General features: G+C 42.1%; 1 protein-coding gene across 1 annotated transcript in view; it reads right to left on the bottom strand.

Moving 5' to 3' along the window:
* The window catches only part of LRBA (LPS responsive beige-like anchor protein), a 352,375-nt gene that overhangs the window by 84,922 nt on the left and 244,863 nt on the right, over positions 1–22,590 (bottom strand). The window contains exons 44-46 of the mRNA XM_054392204.1: positions 19,577–19,717; positions 17,962–18,081; positions 966–1,118 (exon numbers count right to left, since the gene is read on the bottom strand). Of these exons, the coding sequence (XP_054248179.1) occupies positions 966–1,118; positions 17,962–18,081; positions 19,577–19,717 (414 nt within the window). The remainder of the gene's footprint in view (positions 1–965; positions 1,119–17,961; positions 18,082–19,576; positions 19,718–22,590) is intronic.

Here is a 22,590-nt window from a genome sequence, read left to right as displayed (position 1 = left end):
TGGTATCCTATCAGCACTAGAGGTGCAGTGTAAAGCATTGTGATGACCTGCACATCATAGATTTTTTCTGATCTGACTGTTCTGCAGTTGAATGTGAGATCCAATGTTCTGCCAGCAACAGCACTTGGCCAATACTTGTTTTTAAACTTGGGAATACCATGATGTTATTAAGTCCAACTGTGGTACCCATGTCATAATTCAGTACTTCCCAGTTAGCTGATCACCACATGAAAACTGCAGCCTCATTTTTCAAGATTCATTTAAAAAAGCTTCTTTGATTTCTTTAGAGTGTCACTGATGCAGAATTGTTTCATTCTGAGAAGGGCTCTGAGAATGCAGTGAAAAGGCCAGCAATGACACTGTAACAGCAATTCTGTAACTCATTTCTCTGCCCACAGGGTACAGTGCAGGCAGGAAGTGCTCGCAACAGGATTTTCCAAGAGAGGGAAGAGAACGGCCTTACAAGTTTGGGGAATGAAGCAGGCAAAGGGGAATTCTGGTTTATTTTCCCTTTTAAAAAAAATTGGTTTAATGGAAGAAACTGAAGGGATGGCAGAAGATTTAGATTGCAGCCTTCTTCCCTGATCTTTGGAGTTAAATGGAGATTTAAATTGAAAACCCCCAAAATTACACTTAAGTAATGAGTGTGACAAAATATTTCTGTGATTAAAGATGCTTTTCCACATCTTCTGGAAAGTGGTGATTTACTTTAGGACAACAAGAGGTGACATACAAGCAGGATAAGACCTCCTGTATTTAGATCATACTCAAACTTTTTTGCACAATGGGCAATACTTTTGTGTCTTTTTTCTTCCTGAACTTGTAAATCGAACATTGCTTCCAATGATTTCAGCCACAGTCCTACATAAATGATAAACAGCTCTCTACTGAAAGCAAAGATCCAAACTATTTCAAAACACTCCTGCAAGACAAAGGCTACAGACGGTAGGGGACAGCCATCTTACCAGTCTGTTGATGCGAACAAATTCTTCTGGGGTTTTGGCCCATGGTGGAAGTTCAACATCAGACACAACTGTTCCATCATCCATCACTCCCAGATTGTAATTGTTGCTGTTGACAAATATCTCTGGGAGGTAATAGAATTCAGGAATCAATTCCTGTAGATAAATGAAAAACAATGTCACGTTATAAATTCTGTCAGAGGATGCTCTTTGTTGTCGTCAAAAAACCACAAAGATTAGAATGGCATCAGGCAAAGAGAACATACAAAATCCTCCCACAGGCATTCCCTCTCTCTAGAAGGGGGAAAACTCCTCTTTTATACTTTTTAACATGTAAACCTTTACATATGATTAATCTTTACCACGCTTTTCACATGACAAAGAACTAAGAGACAAAAGACTACGGGACACAAAAGTCAGAATGCTGGGTTTGGTTGCATGTTATGTACAGAGAAAACTTATCAGACTAATGAACATACTGATTGGAAAGCAACAGACAACCAAGGGTGTTAAGAAATTGGGGAAAAAAGGCTTCTTTCCCATTTTAATACAATCCACCCTTTCAAATGCTAATGCACAAATGGCAGTCCATAGTTTGGGTGAAAGGAGCACCAGGTATAGTAATTACAAAGGTGGAAAATCCAGTTGTGATCTTACTCTAACATAAAGGATCTGAGAAGTTTATGTTTAGACTATTATCTAAGATCGCTAAACGAGCAGAAATTTTGTCTGTTTTTTCTTTTTTTTTCCCCCCTGGGAATTCTAAAATACCCGGACTTTTATACCACATGTTCAGAAAAAAAAAAAACACAGTCAAAGCTGAATCAAGTCAGACCCCACCTACAGTGCTGTGTCCAGCTCTGGAGCCTTCAACACAAGGACATGGAACTATTGGAGTGAGTCCAGATGAGGCCACAGAAATGATCAGAGGGCTGGAGCACCTGTGCTGTGAAGACAGGTTGAGAGAGTTGGGGCTGTTCAGCCTGGAGAAGAGAAAGCTCCAGGAAGACCTTAGAGCAGCCTTCCAGGATTTGAAAGGGGCTACAGAAGAGCTGGAGAGGAATTTTTGAGAAAGGCATGGAGTGACAGGGCAAGGGGTAATGGCTTCAGACTGGAAGATGGATTTGCATGAGACATGAGGAAGGTATTTTTCCAAATGAGGGTGGTGAGGCACTGGAACAAGCTGCCCAGAGAAGCTGTGGAGGCTCCAAGCCTGGAAGTGTTGAAAACCAGGTTGGATGGGGTCTTAAGCAACCTGTTCTAGCAGGAAGTGTCCCTGACCATGGAAGGGGAGTTGTAACTAGAAGATCTTCATGGTCCTTTTCAACCCAAACCATTCTAAGATTGTCCTATGAATACTATTTTGTCCTGGAATGGTCATTAGCCCAGTTATGTATCCAGTCTGTAATTCAGACAATCATGCATTATTTCACACATATTCATGAAAAAAAGGAAGGAATTTCAGAATTTTACAAGGTCTGTGTATCTGCTGAGTTCCCTGTGAGGACCATCACTGCTTTAAACAAGTGTGATCTACAGGCCAGTGCAGAACAGAACTGGAATTCCACGTTCAACACCTCCAGGGCTGGCGTGCTAAATATGGTTTGGGGAAAAATGCAAGCACTTAAGAGCAGAGGAACTGTGATCCCCATGCCTTAGGAGAAAACAAGCTAATACTAATGGCAAAATGTTTTAAAGCAGAAAATGGCACATTCTTGTGCAGAATTGAATATAACATGCTAGGAAGCTAAAATGACAGCTTACAAAGTTGCATGTGTGTTTGTATAACAGGGAAACACTCTGCTCCTGGATAAGCAGAGTGTTTCCCTGTTATACAAACACACATGCAACTTTGTAAGCTGTCATTTCTGTTGCAGAACAGGCACTTGTATATACAGAAATGTATCGAAGTTAATGTAATCAGAACTTTATTTACACTTCTGTAAGCGTCTGCAAAGTCCTTGCATAACACTTCACAGAAGAAGGCTGTTGAGACAGATCTATTTCTGCCCTTATTACATATACAAAGGTAGGGAGTTTTTGGTGGAACCTGATGTTGAGACTGAAATACACCCAATACACCTGGCAATTTGATGGATTTAGAAAAATTGAGCTGCTAAAGTAGAGAACTTCCTTCCTTTGTACAGAAAGGATCGATACATGTAATTGCTTCAGGAAATGTATTACATACAGCAACTGCAGACTGGATGCTACTTGAGAAGTAGGAAAAAACGCCATCAGACTGCCCCACTGGCTTTGTCTGCAGTGGGTGTACTGTACAGCTGCCTCAGAAGCTCAGTAGATCAGATCTAAAACCCAGTCCTGACATGGGTCAATGGATCACTGGTCTTCCAGATAGCCCCTGAGGGCCAACTACGGTATAAGCAGCTTTCCAAATGGCTGAGTGCAATGGGGAGGTCATCAGATTGAGGACAAGGTCAATCTGAAGTAGCCAGGGCAAAGACAGGGAAGATCAAGCAGGAATTAAGCTATTATCACCTCCATCCTTGTGTGAAACACTCCTTGGCTTTGAATTGTAGATCTTTTTGTTTACAGGCACCTTAATTAACTAGGCAGAGGAAAAAACATGCTTCTGTACCAAATGCTTGACAAGTACTTGATAAAAAGAGATTTGAAACTATTTAATTGGATAAGTGAAAGAACAAGAAGGTAGCAAGGATAAAAGTCTGTAAAAAAAGAAAGTGACACTTCAGTTTCTGTAGTTGTTAGCATCACAGACAGAAACTAACAAAGAAAAAGCAGAGACACTGGAATATTAATTCCACAGCAGCATGTGCCTCAAATAGGAAACTATAGCATGATTCTGAATACTTAAACCATAATTTCATTACATATGTTACTGATGGGTTTATTCTGTTTTTTAATATATATCTATATATCTGTACAGCTATTCATTAGGTTCTTTCAAGATCAGAAAACATTTGGCTCTCCAGAACACACACTGCTTTCATTAGGTTACATAGAAACAATATGCTGTCTGGAAACCTGAAAAACATGAGGAACCTGTGTTAGTGTGACTGTTAGAAACTCCTCACAAGACACTATTTCATTGCTACAGAAAGAAGGTTGCAGAAGGTTTTTCACTGTCACCATAACAATACTATCATGATTTTTAGAAAAAAGAGATCCTTTATGAGCTGATTTTCTTACCTTGACCATGTGCCAGCATTTACACAGGGGAAAACAGAGAGCAAACAGACACACTGGGTCACTGCCCCTGGAAGTGTTCAAGAAACATGTGGACACAGCACTTCGGGTCATGATTTAATGGCCATGGTGGTGTTAAATTGATGGCTGGACTGGATGATTGTAGAGGTCTTTTCCAATCAAAACAATTCTGATTCTCTGGTTCTATGATTGTGAGTAGTATTTAGCGCCAACTTTCAATGGCTTTACAGAGGTGAAAATGGCGACATCATCATAGAATGGTTTGGGCTGGAAGGGACCTCTAAAGGTCATCCAGTCCAGCCCTCTCTGCAGCAAGCAGGGGCATTCTCAAGTAGATCAGAGCCCTGTTGATCCTCACCTTGAACATCTCCAGGGATAGTGCCTCAACCACCTCCCTTGGCAACCTGTTCCTGTGTAACACCACCCTCATGGTAAAGCACCTGTTCCTAACATGCAATCTAAATCTGCTCTGCTCAAGTTTGGAGGCCCTGCAGGCCTTTGCAAACAGTCTCTCTCCATCTCTCTTGCAGGCTCCCCTCAGGGACTGGCAGGCTGCTATCAGGTCTCCCCAGAGCCTTCTCTTCTCCAAGCTGAACACCCCCAGCTCCCTCAGCCTGTCCTCGTAGCAGAGGTGTTCTGACCCTCTGATTATTTTCATGGCCTCCTCTGGACCTGCTTCACCAGGTCCATGTCCTTCCTGTATTGAGGGCTCCAGACCTGGACACAGCATTACAGGTGAGGTCTTACCAGAAAAGAGTAAAATGGCAGAGTCCTCCCTCTCCATCTCTGGCCATTGGCCTTCTGTGCTGCAAGCTCACACTGCCTGCTCCTGTCCAGCTTCTCACCCCCAAGTCCTTTTCCTCGTGGCTGCTTTCTATGACCTCCTCCCCCAGTCTGTACTGAAGGTGAGGATTGTTCCAGTCCAGGTGCAGGACTCTGTACTTGCTCTCATTACATCTCATGAGGTTCACCTGGGCCACCTCTCCAGCCTGTCCAGGTCCCTCTGGCATATTGACAGCACCATTCAGCTTGACTAAAGGCCAACATTTTTTCCTAAAACTAGTGAATAAAGCTAATAATAAAATATTTAATTTTTATCAACTTTACAAACACTCTTCCTGTATTTAGTAACTGCAGTCCACAATGGTCCATATCCACAGATATGTATTTGTAAATATAAAGCACCTATCACCGTATTGAGAAACATTCTTTGGAACCACTCTGAGGCCTATGTGTGAGGTCTTCTGCTTTTTTCTTAAAATATTCACATCCATGCATAAATTGACACTAAGATGATCAGTCATGTTTAACTCCATTCCAAATGGACCTTCTTGGACTGAGAATGTCAAGACTAATGAATGAACTTTTTGCTTGCTTTCTGAGGGGAGAGGGAGTAATTCCTTGTGCTTTCACACAGCTACCATATGAAGATGTAGAACCAGTAACAATGGGAACAATGACTCCAAAGGAAATTTTGCTAAAAAGATGTTTTTTTACAAACAAGCAAATATCAACAGAACGTCAGTTTAACACTGGTGATTTATTTTCATGCTTGCTACCAAAGATACTTTGTTTCCTTAATGTAATGAAATGTTATTTTATTCTTTTGTTTAGAAAATAATAGATGCATTTGGAAGCAGAGTCTAGAAACAGTGACAAAGATTCCCTAACCATATTAAAACATTTATAGGAGACCAGAGTTTTAAACTAAATTATTTGGCAATCCCATTAAGCAATATTAAGCCTATACATTACCTGTCAAACGAATAATAAAAACGCAGATTAGAAATCTCGGGGCTTATTCATATCACCAGGCTTTATTTCCTCTGGTAGGGGACTTCAGTGGCATTCAAATTTTGGTTTTTCATCACACTTCAGTGTAATATTTTCGTGACTGTGCGAAAGTACAGTTTCTTTGGACCCAGGAGTTTCCCTATATGCTGGTTTTGTGCTGGGGTCGAGATGACTTTCCTCTCAGTAGCTGGTTTGGGCTGTGGTTGGGATTTGTGCTGGGTAGCACAGGGATGTTTTCCTTCCTGCTGAGCAGAGCTGACATAGGGTCAAGGCTTTTTTCTGCTCCTCACCCCACCTCACCAGTGAGCAGGCTGGGGGTGCACAAGAAGCTGGGAGGGGACAGAGCCAACTAAAGGGATATTGCAGACCATAGGACACCATGCTCAGCAGATAAATTGGGGGAAGAAGGAGGAAAGGGGAAGGTTTGGAGTGATGTCACTGTCACACGTGATGGAGCCTGGCTCTCCCGGAGATGGCTGAGCACCGCTGCCATGGGAAGTGGGGAAGGAGTTCCCCATTACACTGATTTTAGCTCAGCCCATGAGTTGCTCACTTTTACCCTTGCAGTTCTCTTCCCCATCCCACCAGGAGAGTTTGAGTGAGTGAGAGAGGCTGAGTTGCCACCTGGGCTTAAACTACAACACCTTCCATCTGCTCTATGTGTTATTTCTCACAGAACTGAGAGATCTCAAGACACTGCCTAAAATTCATCCAGCTTATAAAAAAAAGTACTTCAGCAGGTTTCCAATAAAACTCTAAACTGAATTAATGAAGTGTGATGGTTTGAAACTGTCTTTTTAATTTTTCCTTGCAAAGTTCAGAACAGAGAAAGTGAAAGAATGTGAAATTGGGTGTAAGAAAGCAAAATAACGATTGTTCTAAACACTTCCATTGGATAGATAGAAATGTTTAAGAACTATTACCCAAAACAAAGTAGGCATTCTGCACATTCTGCGTTCGGCAGTGGGGGCAGTTGCTGGGCTGTCTGGCTGCTGTTTCTTCTTCTCTTCTGGCTGAAGATAACACGTACTGACCTTGGCAGCTAAGTTAACAACTTTCTGCTCTAACTAAACTCTGCTTCTCTGTCCAGGGGGGTCGGGGGGGGGGAAGCTCCTGGGAGAGGGAGGCCCCCTTTGGGAGGGTCCCCTTGGGGGGGAAGCAAAGGGAGCTTGGGTGTGTTTTTCTGTTGATTGTATATATTTGTAAGTGTTGTGAATTTTGTATATTTGTACATATTCATTGCATTTCATCTGCTTGTAAATACAGCCTTCATTTGCTTCCAGACTGGGCTAGCCTGGTTATTGTCGGTGGGGGGGAATTTCAGCTCACACCGACACACTTTTTATTTTTGGCGCTCCAACTCGGGGCTCGATTGCTTGTGATTTATTTCTGCTCAGATTAGGAAGCAAAATGAAGCTGTTTTGGGTTCTGAGTCATTCTATTTTATCTATTATCAGTGTGATTGTCTACAGATGGGCCATTTCTTGCATGATAGACAAGATTGTGAGATATGTGGCATATAAGTCGTTTCTTTGGGTTAAGAACAAGTTACTGAATGCTGTTGAATTCTGTTGTGGTCTTATTGGGCTTAGAAGATATGGTAACTCAACTATGAATCTGCTAGCAGACACATTTGAGTTTGTTACTCCTCTTACAACTACAGAGGGTCTTTGGAACCAGTGGTACCCTAGATACCTTGTGCTAGCCTTAATTTTGTTGTTTCTTGGAATAATCATATGGCTGCTGATAGCACTGTGTCAAGAAAGACGTAAGGCTACTCACTCTTCCAACCTGCGTAGATGTAAGAAGAAACATAGAAAAGCTCAGAGAGGTTCGGAATTGGTTTCTGATTCTGATTACGGTGACCAGGAAATCACAGTTCAGGTTTGTGAGAAAGCTGCCGATAGTTTTGACTCAGAGCCAGCAGCAGTAGCTGCGGGACCTTTGCCAGAATCTGAGATAACAGACTCGGGTACACAGGCAGACATAGTTACACAGACAGACTCGGCGACACAGACAGACTCGATTACACAGGCAGAGAGGGGGACATGGGCAGAGAGGGGTACACAAACAGACACAGTTGCACAGAGAGAAATGGATGCGCAGACAGACATAGTTACACAGAGAGAAATGGTTGTGCAGACAGACATGGTTACACAGAGAGAAATGGTTGTGCAGACAGACATGGTTACACAGAGAGAAATGGTTGTCCAGGCAGACATAGTTACACAGAGAGAAATGGCTGCGCAGACAGACATAGCCGTGCAGGCAGACGCCATTATCGAGGCACAGTCTCCTCCTCCTCCCTCTGCTGCCCAGATGGACGCAGCAGTGGCTGCAGGATCTCAAAGCACACCTCCTGCCAACCCTGCACAGACTCCCTCTGCTCCTGCTAACCCTGCACAAAATTCCTCTACTCCCTCCAACTCTGCTGTGAATGTGAAAGCCAATCCAGTAAATTTGGTGGCCACTGTAAGCAGAAAGCGTAAAGGAGCTACAGGAGGAGATGCAGATGCTGCAGGAGATGGTGCAGATGGAGATGAGGGTCCTTCTACTCAGGGTCCCTCTGTTAAGAAAGATCCTTCTGGTAAGGAAGAGAAGGTTAGCCTTAAAACTCTGGCAGACCTCTTGAGACCCCACATGGATGATGGAGATGTAGACCCTGCTGAATTAGCAACTGCAGGCAGTGCCTCTGAACTCAAGGAAATTCAACGGAGGATTAAAATAGGATTATGGGGACAGCGACGTCAGGATGATGATGATGATGATGATGAGGATGACATACAGTCAGCTAATGCACCCAGACAGGAAATTAGACATGTGAGAAAGGATTACATCAGAGGAGATAATGAGCCAGTCCTGTCTTGGCTAGCCAGGTGTTTTGATATGGGAGCCCCAGCATTGGTGGTAGGCGACAAGTCGGCCTCTCAGTTGGGGATGCTCTCAAAGGATACAGGCATAGACAGGCACCTAGGCAAGTGCATTGGTAAAGTTTCTCTGTGGGCACGCCTCCTACTGGCAGTCTCGCTGAGGTACCCCAGCAGAGATGATTTACCATGGAACCCTAAGCCTTGGACCACAATAGATGAGGGAATCAAGCGTCTGAGAGAATTTGCTGTGAGAGAAATAATATACGGAGATCATAAGACTCTGAATCCTGATGAAATTCCTGTTGGAACAGGCCTTGCCAAAAAGCTCATTAAGCTTGCTCCTCCTAATTATGCTACTATTCTGGCAAGCAGGATTGTGGCAAGAAATTATGGTGGAGTGCCTCCCACTGTTGGCTATTTCACTGACCAAATGAGGCAATTGGAGGATAGTCTTGCACGTACTTCTTTGGTTTCAGCCATTGAAACTTTGTCTGGAGAAATAAAGAATTGCATGAAAGAGCTGAAGGAGGAATTTAAAACCTCCATATGCAACTTGATGAAGGGGGATGATTCTGATTCCTCTTCCTCCAGATGGATACAAGTTTCAGCTGTCAGAAACAGACGTGCTCCAAGGAGGCCATTCCAGAACAGGTCAAACCAAAACAGACAGCAGAGGCAATCACGTGGCAGTATCTGGATAACTCTGCGTGATCAGTTTGGTGAGAACATGAACAGATGGGATGGTCAACCAACTTCTGATCTTTTCAAGAGGTTACGGGAGCTGCAGAGGGGCAGATCCCGAGGTAGCAATACCAGGAGGGTAGCTGTTGCTTCCTCAGTTTCCCAGAACAACTCTGATAGCTCCAACAGTGATCCTAATTCTGGTGCTGGACGTTGTGCCAGCTGTACATGTGGAGGTAATCCCCACCATTAGGGGTGCCCTGCCTTCCGCCAGGGGGAGGTAAGGGATAATGGAGATAACAGAATCTATTGGGATGTGTACATCCCGTGGCCTGGCACTTCAAAATTTCAGAAGTACAGGGCCTTGGTTGACACAGGAGCTCAGTGCACCATAATACCATCAAATTATCAAGGGGGAGAATCTATAACTATTCAGGGAGTCACTGGTGGATCTCAAGAGTTGTTTAAGATAGAGGTTGACATAAGTTTAACTGGGAAGCAGTGGAAGAAACATACTATTGTAACAGGTCCTAATGCACCTTGTATTTTGGGAATTGACTTTCTGAGAGAAGGGCGTTTTAAAGACCCTAAGGGTTACAAATGGGCTTTTGGAATAGCAACTGTAGAAATTGATGGAGGAAAATTGAAGTTGTCCATTAGACCTGAGCTTTCAGATGAATCTGCAGTTGTGGGACAACATGAGATAGAGGATGTAAAGCTGCCGGTTGCTTCTCAAACTGTGCATCACAGACAATACAGAACCAACCGTGACTCTTTGGTGCCCATTCAAAACTTGATTCGTCAGTTGGAGAGTCAGAAGGTCATCAGCAAAACTCATTCACCTTTCAACAGTCCAATCTGGCCTGTGAGAAAGCAGAATGGAGAGTGGCGTCTGACAGTTGATTTCCGTGCCTTGAATGAAGTAACTCCACCCATGAGTGCAGCTGTACCAGACATGATGGAACTCCAATATGAGCTGGAATCCAAGCAGGCCAAATGGTATGCTACCATAGACATTGCTAATGCTTTCTTCTCTATTCCCATAGCAGAGGAATGCAGGCCTCAGTTTGCTTTCACCTGGAGAGGCATTCAGTACACATTCAATCGTTTGCCCCAGGGGTGGATTCACAGTTCAACCATCTGCCATGCAGTGATCCATGATGCTTTGGAGAAAGGTGGAGCTCCAGAACACATTCAGTTCATCGATGACATCATCGTCTGGGGTGAGACTGCTGAAGAAGTCTTCGAGAAAGGTAACAAAATCCTTGACATTCTCTTGCAAGCTGGTTTCGCTATCAAGCGAGACAAGGTGAAAGGACCTGCCAGAGAAATCCAGTTTCTGGGAGTGCGGTGGCAAGATGGTCGCCGTCACATCCCAATGGATGTGATAAACAGAGTCTCCACCATGGCAAATCCCATCAACAAGAAAGAAACTCTGCGCTTCCTAGGCATAGTGGGATTTTGGAGACTGCACATTCCTGGATACAGTCAGATTGTGAAACCTCTCTATGATGTGACTCGAAAGAGAAACAGTTTCCAATGGGGTCCTGAGCAACAAGCAGCCTTTGACCAGATCAAGCGAGAGGTAGTCCAAGCGATGGGTCTGGGACCTGTCCGAACTGGTCCAGACATTAAGAACATTCTGTACACGGCCGCGAGTGACAATGGTCCAACCTGGTGCTTATGGCAAAGAGCTCCAGGGGAGACACGAGGACGTCCTCTTGGTTTCTGGGGTCGTGGCTACAGAGGCTCAGAGGCAAACTACACTCCAACAGAGAAAGAGATTTTAGCTGCTTATGAAGGAGTGAAAGCTGCTTCTGAAGTGATCGGAACTGAGTCACAACTTCTTCTAGCTCCTAGATTGCCAGTTCTGAATTGGATGTTCAAAGGCAAAGGTTCTTCACCACATCATGCAACAGATGCTACCTGGTCTAAGTGGATGGCTCTGATAACACAGAGAGCTCGAATGGGAAATCTCGAAAGGCCTGGTTTGGTGGAGGTGATCACAAACTGGCCAGAAGGCACAAGCTGTGCAAAACCTCCAGAGGAGAGAGTAACTCGTGCTGAGGAAGCTCCTCCTTACAGTGATCTGTCTGATGATGAAAAGAGATATGCTTTGTTCACAGACGGTTCCTGTCGTCTGGTTGGGAACAAGCGGAGGTGGAAATCTGCAGTGTGGAGTCCAACGCGCAGAGTTGCAGAAGCGAGAGATGGAGAAGGAGAATCCAGTCAATTTGCAGAGGTAAAAGCTGTCCAGCTAGCTCTTAACGTAGCTGAACGTGAGAGATGGCCAAAGCTTTATCTCTACACCGACTCGTGGATGGTAGCCAATGCCTTGTGGGGTTGGCTGAAAGACTGGAAGAAGAATGGCTGGCAGAGGAAAGGAAAGCCAATCTGGGCTGCAGATCTGTGGCAAGACATTGCTGCTCACATTGAGAGAATCCCAGTGAAAGTGAGACACATCGATGCTCACATTCCTAAGAGCAAAGCTACTGAAGAACAACAACACAACCATCAGGCAGATCTAGCTGCAAGAGTTTCCCAGGTGGACACAAACTCTGATCCTGATCTTGACTGGAAACACCGAGGTGAGCTGTTCTTAGCTCGGTGGGCCCATGACTCGTCAGGACATCAAGGCAGAGATGCAACCTACCGATGGGCTCGTGACAGATCCATTGACATTTCCATGGATGCTATCACACACGTCATCCATGACTGTGACATTTGTGCTGCTATTAAGCAGGCAAAGCGGATCAAGCCCTTGTGGTACGGTGACCGATGGTCCAAGTACAAGTATGGTGAAGCCTGGCAGATTGACTACATCACTCTACCTCGTTCTCCATCTGGTAAGCAGTATGTGCTGACTATGGTAGAGGCAAGCACTGGATGGCTGGAAACTTATCCAGTTCCTCATGCAACTGCACGTAACACCATTCTTGGCCTGGAGAGACAAATCCTGTGGAGACACGGAACTCCAGAGAGGATTGAGTCAGACAATGGAACTCATTTCAAGAACAATCTTGTAAAAAACTGGGCCAAAGAGCACGGCATCGAGTGGATATTCCACATTCCCTACTATGCACCAGCTGCAGGGAAGATCGAACGCTACAACGGTTTGCTGAAAACCACTCTCAAAGCCATGGGGGGTGGATCTTTGAAAAACTGGGAGAAACATTTAGCACAAGCAACCTGGTTGGTGAATAGTAGAGGTTCAGTGAATCGAGCTGGACCTGCCCAATCAGATTTGTTGCGAAAGGAAGAAGGTGATAGAGTTCCTGTTATCAGAGAAAAGAATCTGTTAGGCAAAACTGTTTGGGTATTTTCTCCTTCAGGAGAGGCCAAACCTGTCCGAGGGGTGGTTTCTGCTGAAGGTCCTGGTCGCACCTATTGGGTGATGCAAGAAAATGGTGAAATTCAGTGTATTCCGCAAAGAAATCTAACTTTGGCTGAGAGAGGTTAGATTCAGAGTGTTGCGCAGATACAGCATCGCGCCCAAGAGGAGAGTCCATGAGATCTACGGTGCACGAACCCTGAGAGCCCTGAGTCACCTGAGAGTCCCTGTTCCTTTCTTCGCTCCATTTGCGAGGAAACAAAGTGTTTGCTGTTTTTCCTGTGATTTGACTCTTTTGAATCATCTACATCTGAAATAGCCGGAATGGACTATGGTCTTTATTCACCTATTGTTGTAGATATTATTTTAGATTAGATAAATGATAGTAGCAGCCAATGGAATTGTTTAGAAGGGGTGGACTGTGATGGTTTGAAACTGTCTTTTTAATTTTTCCTTGCAAAGTTCAGAACAGAGAAAGTGAAAGAATGTAAATAAGTCACTATTGGGTGTAAGAAAGCAAAATAACGATTGTTCTAAACACTTCCATTGGATAGATAGAAATGTTTAAGAACTATTACCCAAAACAAAGTAGGCATTCTGCGTTCGGCAGTGGGGGCAGTTGCTGGGCTGTCTGGCTGCTGTTTCTTCTTCTCTTCTGGCTGAAGATAACACGTACTGACCTTGGCAGCTAAGTTAACAACTTTCTGCTCTAACTAAACTCTGCTTCTCTGTCCAGGGGGGTCGGGGGGGGGAAGCTCCTGGGAGAGGGAGGCCCCCTTTGGGAGGGTCCCCTTGGGGGGGAAGCAAAGGGAGCTTGGGTGTGTTTTTCTGTTGATTGTATATATTTGTAAGTGTTGTGAATTTTGTATATTTGTACATATTCATTGCATTTCATCTGCTTGTAAATACAGCCTTCATTTGCTTCCAGACTGGGCTAGCCTGGTTATTGTCGGTGGGGGGGGGAATTTCAGCTCACACCGACACATGAAGAAATTAATTTTGTCAGTGCCACAGAATCACAGAATGGTGGGGTTTGGAAGGAACCTCTGAAGATCATCTAGTTTAACACCCTGCTAGAGCAAGATCACCTAAAGTGAATGACACAAGATTGCAGTGTCCATGTAGGATTGGATTGCCTCCAAAGACAGAGGCATGAAAAAGGAAGAGAGAGAAAGCAGTAGAAAGGCTGAAGACCGATACAAAACTCTATGCTAGACACTGTAATTTGGTCCAAAGTGGTAAAATATCAATCCCATTAAGCCATAGTGGGATGAAAGAAAAAGAGTTAAGATGTTGCTTCACTTTTGAGAAAGACCTCTGAGACTGTCTCAGTCTCCCATGACATTCTTATAAGCAAAGCAGAGAAACTGAGATGAGATTAGGTTACAATAATGTGGGAGTATCCAATCTGGAAATCCATATTCCAAGAGCACTTATCAATAGCTCACTGTCAAACTGGCAGGACATGGTAATGGGGTCTGCCCTGCTCCTAATACCAGTCAATAATTTCATTAATGACCTGGTGAAGAAGGTGCAGCAATAACATTCCAGATGACACTCAGAACGTAACATAGCTGTTTGGAGGACAGCATGAGAAATTAAAATGCTCTTGAGAAACTCTCTATATGGTATTAAAACAGCAACAACAAACCCATCAGCAAGTGCTACACTTGGAAAGGAAAAAATACCTGCAAAGAGACAAACAGGCAGCAATTTTGCTGGTGTAAATATCATAAATAAATTTATCACAACAGATTAGCTGCTAAATCAGAAGTAACAACTGCTTCTGAACAACTGTGTGCAAATCTACTCATCAAAGAAGAACGACAACAGGAAAGACAGACTTAGTTTCTGTATTCCAGAACTTAATGCAAGCCCCAGATTGAACTAATTTTTTTGTTAAACACTGCCAGGCTGTTTGCTTTTCATACAGTAATAACAAAACTAACCAGAATTTTGCACTCCTCGTGTCAATTAAGAAATAACTAAATGAGTTAAGGGTCATGGCTGCTCAGTACATTAAAAGTACTGAGTGATACTCTTACAGAATTAAAATACATTTAATACTCTTCAGTACAGAAGATTTCACTTAAAAACACAGTTAATCATTTAAAGGCAGCAGTGCTGAGCTAATTAGGGTTAGTGAGACACTACCAAACTTCCACAAGATTTGTAATTTGCATTGCTTAAATGAACAGACAAGGAGAAACCAGGAAATTAAATTTTATGCAACGTATCACCTCTTGAAATCAAAATCTGAAAAGTTCAACCAAAGGTTACACCACAGTGAAGCACTAGTTTCCTGCTTTGATCACTGATCCAGGGTTTTCCCAGGATATTGACAAAGATTGGTTGTGACCACACATATGCTTTAGCTTCCCCTTGTTGAAGTGATACCAGCCAACAAGAGTTGATTCCAAAGCTAGCTCATGTTAGTCCTCCTTATAATTTATGATGCCTCCAACTAAGATCAACAAAAATCCTAAAATCATCTCCATGGTTCTAAGAAGTCACAACTTTTTCACCTGCAATAGGAATAAACCTTCTTTCTCCTTTGTGCCCCCTACTCCCCATGCATCAAAAGACACCACCATTCACTTGCGCCTGACACTTTCAAGGTCTTAAAAGTGCTTCCCAAATCCTTTGTATTTCTATAAATTCATAGAATGGCTTGGGCTGAAAGGGACCTTCAAGATCATCTAGTTCTAACCCCCCTGGCATTGACAAGGACACCTTCCACTAGACCAGATTGTTCAAGGCCTCATCCAAACTGGCCTTGAACACCTACAGGGAGAGTGCATCTAAGCATTCCTGAAAATCCCTCACTACACTAATTGCCAGGAAAGCATTAATTGGTTCTATTGTTCTGTTAGAAAAGTTAGTTTCACATCTAACTGTAATCTCCATCACTTCTTATTTCATCCAGCATGGGCAGCAGATATTTTTCTTTTCTTTCTTGCAGCAGCCCCTATGTAATAGAAAACTCTTAAGTTCCTCCTCTCTTCAGAAGAAAAATAAGCACAGCTACTCAATCTTTCATTGCATTTTATTTCCAAGACCTTGCATTGTTATCATTGTTCCAGTGTGGCTTCTCTCCAGCTAAACCACAACTATGGATGTTACAGTCCAGCTAAAACTTTATCAAAGCTGAGGATTTATTTCATGCATTCTGGAAGTTATACTATGTCCTGTTGATGTATCTTCTACAACATGTTCCTCACCTTTTGTTACACCCAGTGTTGTTATTTCACATGCACGTGTGATGTACTACAACCCTATACCTTTTTTTTTGCACAGCAGATTGACCCTTATGTTAAATTTGTACCTAACTGTTTGAGAATCTGCAGGAAAGTTGCAGTCCCCAATTTTCCCTAATAAACTTCAGCTAACACTTCTGTCAAGTCAGTTTTCCCTTCAGCAAGAAGTGCTTCCATTTCCACTACACTTCCAATCCAGTATCAGTGGAAACTGGGGCCTAACCTGCTATTATCAAGAAGAATTCCACTCAATACATCTGTCAGTTCTAATAATCACCCACTGGCAACTATTCTGCAAATACAGCAGATTCTTTTAGATCAAGCTTTCCCAGCTCCCTCAGGAGACCATGGCAAAAATGAAGATCCTCGTCTGCTTCTTCTCTCTTTTTGAGGTCTGTTACTTTTTCTCATCAGAAACTGTGATTGCTTTGACATAATCTCTTCTTGATAAATATGTGTTTCATTTGCTTGTCTCCTTGTTATCTTGCCAGTACTTAAAACACAGTCTGATTATTTGCCTAAGTATTTTTCTGTGCATTGTAGTTAAACACACCTCATTACTTCTTGACTCTCTTTTTCTTCCTTCATAAAAAACCTAAAGACTTCATTTGTCCCCACTGCAACCTTTCTCCTCCACCACTTCTCAAAAAAACAAAACAAAACAAAACAAACACCACTCTGAAATGTTGCCTGCCAGTCTTGAAGGTACAGGAGAATGAAGCTACTAATGACCACTTTTATGAGCATGGTGTTAATGCCACCAGTCACTGACTGCCCTCGATTCTTTTGGTGGGGACTCATAGACGCAAGAAAGACATTACTTCAGTACTATCAGTCGATAATGTTCTCATTCCATTAATCTGCAGATCAACTCTTTCCTTTATTGTCTCCTCAATAAGAACATATTTATAGAATGACTCCGTGTTACTTAAGTTTCTTGCTAGTTACATGACCTTCTTGAGTTAGCTTCTGACTTTCTCCAGGCTACGCTTTTCCATCCTTCCCTCCTCTGAGTTTCTTCACACCACACTTTTCCATCCTCCTTCTTGGATTTGAGGTCCACAAAGTTTTCCCACCACTGGCAGCATCCTTGTCTCCTTTGTTCTCTTCCTCAGTTCAAACTATTCCTCAGACTCTATGTTTACCTCATTCCCTCCTTCAATGGCTACCTACCCAAACCTCTGCCCTTGGAACTTCACATGCTCTTGCCTTAGCTTCTTGGTCCACTTCATTCTAGGTGTCTTTCTATACAGTGACTAATTACCTGTATAGAGTCTTTCTGGAGACTGGTTCCAGATCTCCATTTCAGCTCTTTACCCCCTATCTACTTCTTCCTCATCACAAAACTAGGTTTTGTCCCTTTTTCACCTGAATTATCACAGCCAGAAGAAGTCAAACAAGGAAACAGGCCTCTTCAGAAACCACCCAAAGATGAGGATGGATGCCTAAAACCAAAAGTACATAAAGTAATATGAACATTAACTGCAACACCTTTATTTGAGTGGGGCAGAGCACGAACAGACCATTTGTTAAACTTAGCAGCTAGAAATCTATGCCAGTTTCTACTGACTTTTCAAAGGCTTAAAACTTGTTCAGAAGAATGACAAGACAGTGAAACATTCTGTGGCACAAAGGCAAATTTGGCCTCATTTCAGTCTCAGGGCTAAAACGTTTGCAAAAGTTTTACAAAAGAATTCACTGAACTATTCTAACAGAAGTAGATCCATGTGTCATCTCCCTTGCATTTTTTCCCAGATGGTAGAAGAGCTCTCAACCTTCTTTCACACTTTTTTCATAACCTGTGGCCCTATGATCACAGCTACAAAACAGGCAGACACAGTACAAAGTACGTTAACACCTTCCAGCAGAGGTTTTACCTTGATATCAGAAGTGTCACGCTGACTATTTCGCCAGGCTCTTGAAACAGATGAAAAAGTTCTATCTGCGTGATCAAACTTCCCACCTTGCAGATTTAGGAAAAGTGTTGTAAAGGGTTCCTAAAAATATATAGATAAGAAGTTGAATCAAAACCAGTTCTCTTAGGAATTTCAGGTTGGGGAAAAAAGGGTTTTATCATACTCTGGGTTTGGTTATTTTTTTCTGATAGATACATGATTAATTGCAAAGGGTTAATTCTGTTACCCAAGAATGAGAAATACCAACTGATGTTTATTCGTTCAATAAATGCTTTGTATTCCTATTCCATGCATGCATACTGGGCACCTCAGTACAAGAGAGATGTTGAGGTGCTGGAGCGAATGCAGAAGAGGGCAACGAAGCTGGGGAAGGGCCTGGAGAATGAATCCTTTGAAGAGCAACTGAAGCAGCTGGGGTTGGTTAGTTTGAAACAGAGGGGGCTGAGGGGAGACCTCATTGCTGTCTACAATGACCTGAAAAGAGGTTGTGGAGAGGCTGGTGCTGGTCTCTTCTCACAGGTAATCAGTGATAGAACAAGAGGGAATGGCCTCAAGCTGTGACTGGGTAGGTTTAGACTGGACATTAGCAAACATTTTTTCAGGGAAAGAGTGGTCAGGCATTGGAATGTGCTGTTCAGGGAGGTGGTGGAGTCACCAACCCTGGATGTGTTTAAAGGTGGTTTGGATGTGGTGCTTGGAGATATGGTTTAGGGGTGAACCTTGTCGAGTAGGGTTATCAGTTGGACTTGGTAATCCTAAGGGTCTTTCCCAGGCTGAATGTTTCTGTGATATTTAGACAAAGGAGAGCAAATAAAAACAAAAGGAAATATTACCAGGCTGGTGGAGAAGTTACAGTCAGTTGTGATACAAATTGCTCTCACAAGCACAAAAAAGCTCAATGTTTTTACCCTAGATGGTTTTTAGGCTAGCATGTGACAGAAATACCACGTGCATTTTACTTTGTTCAAGGTAATCCGTTAATATAAAGAGTAGCATTCAATACCAAGAGCTTTATGACTGCTATTGTTTAATATGTAATTTATGATTTAGAGAAGAAAAATGTTTGAAAGATTTAAAAGCCTCCTCTTAGTTAAAGAACACTTAAGCACGTATTAGTGGATAATCACTTGAAATTAACTAAGCACTATAAATTACTTCAAGGATTTATGTATGCTTGTACATGCTAATCGGCTCTAATTAATGATGTGCTGCTAATGCTTTCCCAAAGAATTACTTTCGAGGAGATAAATCTCCTTTCAATTTTACAGAAAACTGCATTGTTTAACCAATTTAAAATCAATATGCAGCATCTCAAAAGTAACTCCCATACCAATGGCAGCAGATTTTTAAAACAATTCCTTACATCACAGAATTTCATGATTAGGAAAAAAAAATATTCACTGATGTGAAGACTATACCATAAAAATGCAAACCTTCTGCTACAAGTTTGGAATACTTTTGTCCTACACTACTTACCACAATTACTACCAAATGTCAGTACTTCAGTTTATCCATTCCTGTATTTGCTGCTTTCATAATCATTTGAAGGAGAAGCGTTTTTAAATTACATACTTACAATTCTTAATAACCAGGTGAGTGCAAAGCTTGCAGTTGAATAGTGTGTGCCATAGTGAAATTTTGGAACCTGATCATCTTCCCAGGACTCGTATCTCTCTGCGAAGAACGCTGCTCTCTTTGGGTTCAAAGCTCCGATGGGCTACAGGGTTTGTAAAATAAATGCATAAGTAAATAAAGATAGCGGTAATATAGAAATACAACATATAAATAAAAACTCAGACAAAGAATTGCTAACTCCTGTGCCTGTGAAGATGTGAGCATGCTGAATACACTATTAACTAAACTGTGAGCAGTTCTGGATCTTTTGGGGGAAAATAGTGACTGGGAGGGTGGAAGAATATTAACAGGGTACTTAGAATTTTGGTATTACTGTTCTTTTTTTCTGTGCTTTTTATTTATCATCCCAAGAAAACATCTACTTAATGGATAAAACCTAAAACTTTGAAATAGAGAAATAAAATAGCAGAGTTGCCATATACAAACATTGGTGTAAAAGAAACACATAACATATGCATGTTAATCTTTTTCAGTGCTTTCTGAGGACAAAAATCACCCAGGGATTTATATAAATACAAGAAATACAACATTTTGTTATCTGCAGCTGTGTATCTCTTTATCAGACTTTCACACACAGTTCTTGGAAGAAGGAGGATACATCACATAAATCACTGAGAAACCCAAAAGTGAATTTAGCCATTCCACATGCAAAACACTGTACAAAGCCTAAAATGCCTTTGTATATCCATGCAAAACATATTGCAATACAATTTTGTATACAGACTGAGCACACTGTTTATATGTTATTAATGTAAATGATGCCCATCTGGACAGCAAACGGATGCATGAAAGTATAAACATTCAAAGACTAAACATGAAGAATAAACATGCAGAAATACTTCCTTTTTCCTATTCAGCAATCATAAAAATACTTAAGAATATGCTACGAGGTAGGGAAAAACTTTAAAAGTCCTTGAACAGAAGTATCAGTACTTTAGTCGTTAATTAAAGCAGAGTTCAAGTGAAAAATTCTGTTTGCTGTTGTTATTATTATTATTATTATTATTATTATAACAACTGCTTCTTTCCAGGTCATGTCAAATTTGGCATATGAGGTTTAAAGTATTTTCCCTTCTAAGGCAGATTTGATCTATCAGTGACCTCAGATCTAATCTTACTTTTTTTTTTTTTCCACTTTGAGCAGCCTCCCAATTGCAGAAGGGTAAGGAAAACATCTTTGCTTAATTACTCTTTTTGCAGTTCACTAATTTGAAATATAACCCCTTTAAAAGAAGCAGTTCCTGGATAAAAGGATTTTTATCTGATTTAGCAAATTTCTTCCAGGGAAGAATGAAACTGACTCCAAGAAGTCTCTTTGTTGCAACAACCATTTTGGAATCTCCAGCTGTACTGATTTTCCCTAAAGACTCAGCTATGTGTAAGTGAAAAAAAAGGAGAAAGAAGGTCACTGGTAGACAAATTATATAAATTAAAGGTAGAAACAGTGTGGTGGTGTATGGTTCTGTAACATTTTACGTATTCTATCTGCCCCCTGTTTTTATTATTCTCTCCAAATGAGTATAGCCCAAATCAATAGTTATAAAATTACATTTCTTGAATATAAAGTTAAACCCAATTAGAATTGATTTCATTCTCCTTTCACACACACACAAAAAAGGTATCATGCAGAGATCCATATAGCCAGAATCCACGGTATTGATTTTGGCTGTTTATTATTACAGTTGGTTTCTGAAGCCTGCAAGAGGATGAGTATCAAGACATGTCACATATATTTGCAAGCAAATAATAATAAAAAAATCCTCAAATGAAAGAAAGCTTAGGGGAAAAAAACCAAACAAACACAAACAACAAGAGCGGTGGAGCTGTGCACTGACAATGATACACTATCAGCTTACTCAGAGAAGTTACAGTGGGAATACACACATTGAATTATACATTACACCAATGCCCTGATTTATTGTGGTAATAACATCCACCTCATTAAAAGATTCTGCTTTGCTGCAGTTGGAGGGCTACATATTGTTTACTGCTATAAATTAATGGCAGTGCACAGAAGACTGTAGAAGCCTTCCAACAATAGATCTGTAATGACAGTGCTGTATATCACAGCTTCCCCAGCAGCTTCATAATAACATGGAGACAATGTATTGGGCTAATACATTCTACCAGGCAGGCCCATATTTTTCTGACAACTGCTTCTAAGGATGAGGTGATGCAAGGGTGTTACACTGCACTGCAAGCAGTTAACTCAGCTTCAGCTGCAGAATAAAGCCTATATGAAGGCTGTTCAAATACCCTCTTGACTTTTCATTGTGGAATGAAATCAACTGTAATTCTGTAATTATTTCATACTTTAAAATTAAGAGGGACTCATGATTACATACTGGATTCCCTCCCCAGTGGTTAAGGGAAAAAGCAGCCCTGCAGAAAAGGGCTTGGAGGTACTGGTGGATGAGAAGCTGGACATGAGCCAGCAACAGGCACTTGCAGCACAGAAGGCTGCATCAAAAGAAGCATGGCCAGCAGATGGAGAGAGGTGATTCTGCCACTCTGCTCTGCTGAGACCTCACCTGGAGTACTGTGTCCAGCTATGGAGTCCTCAACATAAGAAGGACATGGACCTGAGGGGGTGGGTCCAGAGGAGGGCCATGATGATGATGAGAGGGCTGAAGCACCTCCCCTTCAGGGACAGGCTGTGAGAGTTCATTGTTACCTCTTTTGGTGAAGACTGCAATCACAACAATTACTACTGGTAATCAGGAGATCATAAAATTGTTTTGGTTGGAGAAGACCTTGAAGATCATCAAATCTAACCATTATCTAACTCCACCAACATTGTTGCTAAGCCATGTCCCTTAGCACCACATCTCTGCCTCTTTAAAACACCTCGAGGAATGGGGATTCAACAACCTCCCTAAGGAGCCTGTGCCAGTCTTTGAGAACCATTTCAGGGAACAAGTTTCTTGTACTGTCCAACCTGGAGCAACTTAAGGC

The sequence above is a fragment of the Indicator indicator genome, chromosome 25 (genome assembly GCF_027791375.1).
Source record: "Indicator indicator isolate 239-I01 chromosome 25, UM_Iind_1.1, whole genome shotgun sequence".
NCBI classification, from domain to species: Eukaryota; Metazoa; Chordata; class Aves; order Piciformes; family Indicatoridae; genus Indicator; species Indicator indicator.
The sequence above is the reverse complement of the archived record's forward strand: the minus strand, read 5'-3'. Positions and strand labels throughout refer to the sequence as shown.